This window comes from Perkinsus marinus, assembly GCF_000006405.1.
Source record: "Perkinsus marinus ATCC 50983 genomic scaffold scf_1104296930230, whole genome shotgun sequence".
Taxonomy (NCBI): Eukaryota; Perkinsozoa; order Perkinsida; family Perkinsidae; genus Perkinsus; species Perkinsus marinus.
This window is the reverse complement of record NW_003216192.1, coordinates 8,761-18,505: the sequence shown is the minus strand read 5'-3', so window position 1 is coordinate 18,505 and position 9,745 is coordinate 8,761. Positions and strand designations below refer to the sequence as shown.

At 42.7% G+C, this 9,745-nt stretch overlaps 3 protein-coding genes across 3 annotated transcripts in view; all 3 read right to left on the bottom strand.

Annotated features, from left to right (window-relative positions):
- Positions 1-1,761: 1,761 nt before the first annotated feature.
- Pmar_PMAR013999 (hypothetical protein) lies at positions 1,762-2,181 on the bottom strand (the record flags this gene model as incomplete). The annotated part of the gene is made up of 3 exons (XM_002787159.1): positions 1,762-1,806; positions 1,855-1,928; positions 2,127-2,181. Coding segments are annotated over 3 exons (174 nt in total), but the record flags the coding sequence as incomplete, so codon positions are not given.
- Positions 2,182-4,308: 2,127 nt separating this feature from the next.
- Positions 4,309-7,331, bottom strand: Pmar_PMAR013998 (hypothetical protein; the record flags this gene model as incomplete). Its single annotated transcript, XM_002787158.1, has 5 exons — positions 4,309-4,588; positions 5,417-5,597; positions 5,878-5,951; positions 6,427-6,540; positions 7,219-7,331. The coding sequence occupies 5 exons, from the start codon at positions 7,329-7,331 to the stop codon at positions 4,309-4,311; spliced, it is 762 nt and encodes a 253-aa protein (XP_002787204.1).
- Positions 7,332-7,457: 126 nt separating this feature from the next.
- Pmar_PMAR013997 (hypothetical protein) overlaps positions 7,458-9,745 on the bottom strand; it is a gene marked incomplete at both ends in the record, with an annotated part of 2,761 nt that continues 473 nt past the window's right edge. Inside the window, 5 exons of the mRNA XM_002787157.1 lie at positions 7,458-7,465; positions 7,849-7,935; positions 8,285-8,328; positions 8,493-8,588; positions 9,308-9,379. Of these exons, the coding sequence (XP_002787203.1) occupies positions 7,458-7,465; positions 7,849-7,935; positions 8,285-8,328; positions 8,493-8,588; positions 9,308-9,379 (307 nt within the window). The remainder of the gene's footprint in view (positions 7,466-7,848; positions 7,936-8,284; positions 8,329-8,492; positions 8,589-9,307; positions 9,380-9,745) is intronic.

The following is a 9,745-nucleotide window of genomic DNA, read 5'->3' as shown; positions in this document are numbered from 1 at the left end:
AACCATCGTATTTTATGATTACTGGGGAGTTCACAAATTGTCTGTCGTGGAGGTGTGGTATGAGTCCGCTCAGGTTTAGCGAGAGGAATGGATTTGGTTTCTAACGTAGAGTGTTTTTATTATAGTAGGTGAGTACAGTGTACTACAGTGACTCAGAGTCGGTAGTAGTGGTTGTGGGTATGGTAATAATCTCACCTGAAACAGCGAAATGATTGCCATAGTGAAAACAGCCATCGCTTCAGTAACATTGTCCGACTCGCTTCGATCATCTCCAATGGTCTCATCTGCATGAGGCATCAGAAGCAGCAGGGAAATGTTGTCGTTTCCCGGTAGAATAATTTGCGGTAGAAGTGTACAGAAACCAAGAAGAATCCCCCGAAATTCCCATATTATGGCCAACACATTATGTGTTACACATATAGTTGACCATGTGCATATTTCCCCTCACGGCTGCCTTTGGTGGAGGAGGGACCTAGCTATAGCTAGATAGGATTTGATGTAGCTCCTATAACTCACAGGGGGGGGGGGGGGTGTACAGCATGATAGTGGCCTCGAAAAATTGTCAAGTATTAGAGTAACAACCTCATCTAAGATGAGTCATCTTGGCTCAACAGAAATGCTTTTATGTAGTGTTGTTCAGCCTCCCGTGCAATGAGCTCCTAGAAACGATTCGATTACGATTGTCTTATCAATGTTGCTTTGCAAGTGAAGGCAACATCTAGAGCTTCTCTCAGGCGCGTCTCAAATCGCCATATGCTCATACGACCAACAGTCATGCCATCCACCACGGTCATCGACATATATGCAAACATCATTTTGGAGGACTCCCGATGATTATTACTCATCGTATATGGGATATTGTCATGACCAAAGGCCCTCAACATCTCCGCCAAGACCTCCACCTCGACGCGTGCAGTCTACTGCCGGCCATTTATACTCTCAAATGGGAGGAGTCGATGCCCCACCAGAGTCACCAACCATGAATCATCGCCATGTATGATGGTGATTAATCATAGTAGTAGTTTTGTAAGGAATGTTGATTCTACCGATCGTTGCATATCATTGTTGGAGTAGTCAAACGTCTTTATCTTTTTTAGCTTACTTCCGGGTGGTTCGCATCACTTGACTGTCAGTTGTTGAGCAGCATGATAGTAACAAGTGGCGACGAGGGTGTACAGTGAAACGTCGTTATCTTTCTTAATTTACTTCCGGATGGTTCGTATCACTTGACTGACAGTTGTTGAGCAGCATGATAGTAACACGCGGCGACGAGGGTGTATATTGAAACGTCGATTCGTTTCTCACTGACCTCAAATTGGACTATACAGAGAATGTAAGCGGCAGGGGTTTGAGGGTGGCAAGTAAGATGCTCACAAACTGTTGTTCTGACCAAAGGGTTGCCATTATAGATTGTGGTTGTCTCGTGTTAGCGGTGTACCGGTCTGCTTGTCACCTCCTACTGTTGGTGCAACGATAGCGGCTGCTTGGAATTTAATGTTCGCTGAACGGAGCTGCCTCAACTAGTGGTCCTGTGACTAGCACTACCAACACAACGTCTATAAAGAATAGTGTAATGATACGATGGGTGTCCTATGGTACACCATGGGCCAGCTCATGCTACACCAAATACATCGAAAAATAATCAATTATAACATCACGGTCTTATAACCTAATAAGACTAACCAGGACCTCCTCAGACTGGGAGTACCATATCGTAGAGTAGATTGCTACTACTGCTGTCCTCACCACTGGGCATCTCACCACCGCCTCAGACACCTCCATGGCCTGTTGACGCTCAATCTCCATCTGAAGAGTGATAGTACACCATCGCCATCCATGGTGTACTACTACTACCTCTCTCATCTGAGCTCTATAAGCCTCGGGTGTTGGTAGGATACTAGTGTCAAGCTCCTTATCAGTGTCAGCTCCTATCAAGCTGAATTAATGGAATCAAATATATATTTCCACACTGCTATAACGGGTTTTCGTCCGGTCACTGAACGACTCCGTGAGAGGAAAATCGAGGAAAAACAAAAAAAATCCTGGGGGTGGCATAGTTGCCCCATCCCTAATAGCCTCTCCCTGATAAGGCATCTCAAGGTGATTCCGAGCACGGCTCCCTGTACCTCTTGGCGGTGGCATAGTTGCCCCATCCCTAATAGCCTCTCCCTGATAAGGCATCTCAAGGTGATTCCGAGCACGGCTCCCTGTACCTCTTGGCGGTGGCATAGTTGCCCCATCCCTAATAGCCTCTCCCTGATAAGGCATCTCAAGGTGATTCCGAGCACGGCTCCCTGTACCTCTTGGCGGTGGCATAGTTGCCCCATCCCTAATAGCCTCTCCCTGATAAGGCATCTCAAGGTGATTCCGAGCACGGCTCCCTGTACCTGTTGGCAGTGGCATAGTTGCCCCATCCCTAATAGCCTCTCCCTGATAAGGCATCTCAAGGTGATTCCGAGCACGGCTCCCTGTACCTCTTGGCAGTGGCATAGTTGCCCCATCCCTAATAGCCTCTCCCTGATAAGGCATCTCAAGGTGATTCCGAGCACGGCTCCCTGTACCTCTTGGCGGTGGCATAGTTGCCCCATCCCTAATAGCCTCTCCCTGATAAGGCATCTCAAGGTGATTCCGAGCACGGCTCCCTGTACCTCTCGGCGGTGGCATAGTTGCCCCATCCCAGGAAACTCAACGGAAAATCAACAGGAAACTGATGTTCCCAATGCGATGATGACATTTACATGGGGGAAACTGATGTGTTCCCAGCCATACGTGGAAAAATCAAAATGAGTTCCTCTTCCGAGAATATTATAGGTTCCTGGATGATTTCTTGCGTACAACTTTCAATTGATGAATTCTGAGGACTTTCACATGACAGAACAGTTGAAACGATCATCCGAACGAATTATCATTATTCAATGGAGTTTCACCCGTTTTACGTCAAGTGGCGTAGTTGACCGTAGTTCACCCGACTCACGGTGACAGTAGTAGTTGTGCTGTTAGTAGTTACAGTAGTCGTGGCAGTCGTAATAGTATTGTTCACGGTGGTAGTGGTTGTGCTGATAGTAGTTAAAGTTGTCATGGTAGTCGTAGTAATACTGATTTCTTGTGTTGATAGTAGTTATAGTAGTCGTGGTAGTCCGACACAAGGACTACTATAACCCTTGATCGGCTACCTCCCTACATCGAAGATGCCCGCTCGACCTCACTGAAGGCTTGATATGTCCGATCGACCTCGTTGAAACCTTGATCGGATACCTCCCCGCATCGAAGATGTCCGATCGACTTCGTTGAACCCTTGATCGGTTACTTTCCCGCATCGAAGATGTCCGATCGACCTCACTGAAGGCTTGATATGTCCGATCGACCTCGTTGAAACCTTGATCGGATACCTCCCCGCATCGAAGATGTCCGATCGACTTCGTTGAACCCTTGATCGGTTACTTTCCCGCATCGAAGATGTCCGATCGACCTCACTGAAGGCTTGATATGTCCGATCGACCTCGTTGAAACCTTGATCGGATACCTCCCCGCATCGAAGATGTCCGATCGACTTCGTTGAACCCTTGATCGGTTACTTTCCCGCATCGAAGATGTCCGATCGACCTCGTTAGGTTGACTACTATGCGCAACAGGAGCGACTGACAATATCTGTTCAATGGTGACCCTTCATCAGAGCACCACCACAGTCATGACTCATGATGGAAAGTTCATTATGTTCGCACTCATCAGCATAAGCTTATAGGCGATTGAGATGTGATGATCGTAGTTGCAGATGTAGTAGCAGTCGTAATAGTGATAGTAGTAGTAGTAGTAGTAGTAGTAGTAGTAGTAGTAGTAGTAGTAGTAGTAGTAGGTGTGGTGGATAGTAGTTATAGTAGTCGTGGGGGTCGTAGTGATATTGATCACAGTGGTAATACTACTTGTGTTGATAGTAGTTATAGTAGTCGTGGTGGTCGTAGTAGTAGTACGAATTATGGTGGTAGTAGTGGTTGTGTTGATAGTAGTCACAGTAGTCGTGATAGTCGTAGTAGTAGTATTGTTCACGGGGGTAGTAGTAGTTGTGTTGATAGTAGTCACAGTAGTCGTGATAGTCGTAGTAGTATTGTTCACGGGGGTAGTAGTAGTTGTGTTGATAGTAGTCACAGTAGTCGTGATAGTCGTAGTAGTATTGTTCACGGGGGTAGTAGTAGTTGTGTTGATAGTAGTCACAGTAGTCGTGATAGTCGTAGTAGTATTGTTCACGGGGGTAGTAGTAGTTGTGCTGATGGTAGTTATAGTAGTCGTGATAGTCGTAGTAGTATCGTCAATTCAAAACATGCGATAGCTGCGCCCTCCCTCCTTACTCGATGCCACCAGTCGATTCACCGCAGCATCCGACCAATACTCCCCATCTCCCGAAGACTTCACGTCCGCCGCCTCCTTAGCAAGCTCGTCCATATACGTACGTACTTTCCCCTCAGACCAATGCAAGACTTCAACGGCTAAGTCGCGAACTCTGATGCCTCTGATACTTCCATCACTGCCGAGACGAGTACACGCCGTCACCGCTTCCAGAGCCGACTTGCGGGCCCATCTCCTGTCCGACCACCTGCACTGGAGTTTCACGTTTTACGTGAAGGGACATAATACTCCGTAAAAAAGACTCGATATTCACCCTACACAGTAGTCGTGAAATATGTTTTTCACATCACTAGGGTCAAGGAACTCTAATATATGTAGTCACTACATTGTAGTGCAGTGATAAAATGCTCTTACAAAAAGCTTGTCAAGAAACTCCGCTGGAGTAGTTGTCAAGAAACTATTACAAACGCACTAGACCAATACACAATCATTTCACGACGTTTTCAAATATCCAAACATAAACGCCTTCTCAGAAAAAATTATGCTTAGATTCACGCTATATAACGATACCAGTATATCTATCTCAGCTGAATTCAATAATTTTCTCACTATTATCGACGATTTCCCAAAACTTATTAATTTTCATGTGTAATCAACATACTAGTGGAGTTTCTTCACCCTAGTGATATAAAAAACACTAGTGGAAAATACATTTCACGACTACTGCATAGCACCGCGATATCGGGTTTTCACCGAGTTTTATGCCACTTCACGTGACACGGGTTGTGAAACTCCACTGTATTAAATTTCAAACTACTTTAACTACCAAAACAACTTCAACCTCACTTCAAAACTAAGACGCCACTCTATGAAAACCCCATCATTTCGTCACCCCTTTGGATAGTGAAGAAAATTATGACGATTTCCCTCATGTGGTGAGAGAATATCTTCTCACCAATTCGCTTACCATAACAATCCTACTTCTCCTACTTCAAAAATTTCTCAAAAACGATTTAATTTTTCTCTCGAAAATTTTCCGAAAAAAATGAAGAAGAAAAACACCATATTAGCTTACCTCCTCAGTCTCCATGCAGCCAACAAGACGATAATTAAAATCATCGTCACAGGTCTCCACCACATTTCTATCGCTTCCACGATTTGGCAATGAATTCTCTTCGACGACTTCAACGACCAAAAAGTACCCCCAGCAGTGTGAACAACTTGATCGCCAAACTCAGAGGGTAACGACTCCGATACTAACCAAAAATCAACGAAAAACAATTTCAATTTCAAGCTCAGCTCAGCTCAGGAGTTTACAAACGAGTCGCAGAAAAAAAACAAAATTTCATATCCTCATCATCATGGGAATGACCACGTGCGTGTTGATGACAATACGGAAATTATGATAAAATTTCGCGGAATTCTTCCCACATTTCTTTTCACTTCTATACGAACTCGTATATATAATCCTATACAGTACGTGTGAAGTAATACAGTTCCGAGATTACCCACGCATATATAAACAGCCCCTATTACACATCAATTTAAATGCCGCTTCGAAGTCCTTATCCCCAAGTCTTCTCGCCTCCCGACATTTTACACGGAGATATCTAAAAACACATAAAGCAGTGTTGGAAAATTTCGGAAAATTTCAGGAAAATTTCGAAAAACTTCAGGAAAATATCGGAAAATTTCGCAAAATTTCAGGAAAATTCATTTTATTATTGTTCCCAACTTCAGCATTTTAACTACGCGATAACGACCCCTAAAATCGATCAAAATCTGATCGATGAAAAAGTGTTTTTTTGTAAGAAAAAAATAATCTTTTTTCGCCCTACTAATTCTAATGAATCACCCAAAATTTCAAGCAAGTAACCGGTCTCCACAGAAACATACCGACTTCATTCAACGACATTAATGTCAAATGTACGACAACGATACGTGACTCATTTAAATCAGTCTGTGGAAAATGTTAAAAATGGGCATTTTTTTTCCAAAAACAAGTCGGTAAATCACCAAAAAATTACCAAAATTTCCCGAAAATACTATCATCCACTACCCAAACCGTAACCATCCTCGCACTACCTTTTAGCCTCGTCCTGATCAAGTTGATACCGAGTTTTATAACATTCATAATCCCCCCGACGCTCCGCCAGCTGTTCAGCTAGAGAGGCTGCCATGTGATGTGACGCCATATACCTATACCACAATTTCGATCACAAATTTTTATATCAACAACTTCGTCTTCGAAAAAACGTAGGAGATTTCGCACATGAACAATTCTGCGTGCGAGTTGATAACAATATGAAAAAATGGGAAAATTTCGGAAAATCCTCCTCGTTTTCTGGGAGGCTGCCATATACCTATACCACAATTTCAACAAATTTTATATCAACAATTTCTCCTCCATAAAGTGTGGGGAAGTATGCACATGGTGAACTACGTGTGTTGATAACAGTATAAGAAATTGGGGAAAATTTTGGGAAATTCTCCTTCTTTTCTGCACACTTCTACCTCGGCTGCGAAAAGCGAGCATATATTCCTCCAGCACTATCACCAGTAATGGAGGACTATAAGCAGCGTATTTTTAGGCAAATTCTAAAAATCTGCGTTTCTCGTTAACGAATGCGAATTCCGAGCTGAAACTTCAACTGTTTTTTTTCAACAGCTGAGCTCGAAATAAAAATGTACAAAAACCAAAAAAAACCGAAAACTTCTCCTTATAACCTGACCATATGTTCTCATACTGATTACCACAATTCTTCATCATCTCACATCGTTTTATATTTCAACACTACATAAACGCTCAGAACATCGCTAGTTACTCAAATCACATTTTCGGAATAAATTACCCCTATTAAAACGCCCCATTACTACAATCGTTCATCTCTCACACACACATCTACATCGCGCTTGAACAAAGGCTTGCACACCATACTACGACCGCGACACTCGGCGTTGGGAGGGCATGGTTCACAATCCTCCTTCATAATATCATCGCAGTAGATCGGCCGCAGCCCAGGGAGATACCTAAATCCTCTTATACTCCCCGAAACGCTTTTATAAACTACCAGTATGCAGTTGCGAGCGCGAGCACTAACATTACGCCAAGTGCATTAGTAACCTGATAAATTCAAATTGACAATTTTCGAAAAACCACATCGTAATTTCAGGGTTGAAAAACAATTCCTAAATCGATTTAATTATTCTGCCGAACAAATCTTGGTAAACCAAAATATACGCCTAGTAGTGCGAGATTCGAAACGGTGTACATAGCTATGCACAATTTCAGGAAATCCAAAAATCTCTCTCACATATACTTTAAATTTAGACCTACATAAATCTTCTGCCGAACAAATGTTGGTAAAACAATAATATATACGCCAAGTACTACTAGACTAGTAGTGCGAGATCTAAAACGATGTACAGAAATACGCGCAATTTCAGGAAATCCCCCCAAAAGCTGCTGCTCTAAAATTTGATATTTCTTATTAACCCTCATATTACTCTCGAGGACCTCTGCCGCATTTGAGCTTCCCTCAACGGCTGTAAGGAGCTTAGCGGCAATATCGTCACACGTCGCGGCGAAGGTATCTTAGGTTCCTCCACCGAAGATTCAAATGAGGTCTACAAACATTCCATCATCAACTGATACTACTCGGTGTTTTTCCTCCAAGTAGAATATGTCACTCACTAGTGTTTTTCCTCAAGAAAAAAACTCGTCTCGAAATATTACAGAAACTCCCGCCCATACGAGTTCATTCATTGGAGTTTCACAACTACCATTTTTTACGGGAAGTGGCGTCATCAAACTCTGTGAAAAACGCGATATTCAACGCGGTGATATGCAGTAGTCGTGAAATATGTTTTGCATATCACTAGAGTCACGAAACTCCAAAACAAACACTAAGAGTAATCACTCATAATTTCCACCAACTACCACCTTTTCCATACTCGATACTCCACTGCCACGACTCGGAGGCCGACCTAAGACCAACCGAACAAGAAAAATTCATCACTGTTATTATCAACTCAATCGATCTACGTCCTCTACTACTCCTCCTTGTTGGTGACACTTTCGGTGACAACATACTACTTCTGCGATCGTGCCTTATACCACAATTCTTCCGAATCACATACTGCCCACCTACCCCATCGACTCGCTCATCTCCTCTTCATCACTAGAGAACATCCGAGCTACATCGACTAGGTCACTTCCTGAACACATAATTTCGTGGCGAGTGACGCTGACAATTACATATTTTCCTCATAAATTTTCATTAAACTTAGATAGTTCATTAAATTTTTTTTGCGAAGATTTCATTTTTTTCAAATTTTTTTAACCCGCTGCTACCCTCACTATCAACCACGGATGAGATGCTCGTTCGCGCTCTCGAACTCCTCCTCGTCACCGCAGAGCCTCGAGAGTTCGTCGTAGGTCGACTAGTGCTAAATTACAAATATTCCATCTGTGTGAATTCCCAAACACTTAGGCAAAAAAATTTAAACAAAAATTTAAAAATGAAACCTTGAAAATTAAATGCAGAATAAAATTATTACAATTCCACCCGTGAAACGCGAAGTGGAGCTTAACAAACACGATACATGTGTTGAGATTCTCTCGATTGTTGTTGGTGAATATCAAACCAACTTTTCGTCAGAGTTTCACGGACGGCCCTAGTGATATGAAAAACACTAGTGGAAAACATATTTCACGACTACTGCATATCACCGCGTTGAATATCGCGTTTTTCGCCGAGTTTTACGACGCCACTTCACGTAAAACGAGTTGTGAAAGGTATTACTGCTTCTTTATACATCAATTATAACCATAAATTTCTCAATTTTCCTTGAAACTCCAACGAGTATCCTCCACATTGCGATTTTTCACAATGCTCAAGTAAGCACGACGAGAAAAGAAAATCAAGAAATCAAAATTCGCAGAGAAATATTCAATTTCACTGACCTTTCACGATCAACTCTCGAGCTCTTACTCACTCTCGAACCCCTATCCCTGCTAGATGGACCGCGACACGATCTAACAGGGCCTGCGAAAAAAGGCGGAGCGAAGTTTTTCTATACAACACGGAATATCAATTATGAAAATTTAGGAAATTCTTGTTGATTTCTGTACACTTTACCCCACGAAAAGCTTCTGGAAAAAATATAATGAGAAATGAGTTTTACACCACTTCACTTGAAACGAGTTGCGAAACTCCAATAATATATGTTTTTATCGATCGTTTCAAGAAGCTAAGTAAAGCCAACATATATATTTTTTCCAACTTTGCACCTACTGCTTCCTCCAGAGCTCGACGGTGTTTCTGGTAGCGGACTCGCGATACAAGATTCTCCTCTCGGAACGACCGGACCCAACTCCTTCAAACACATACTAAACATAAAA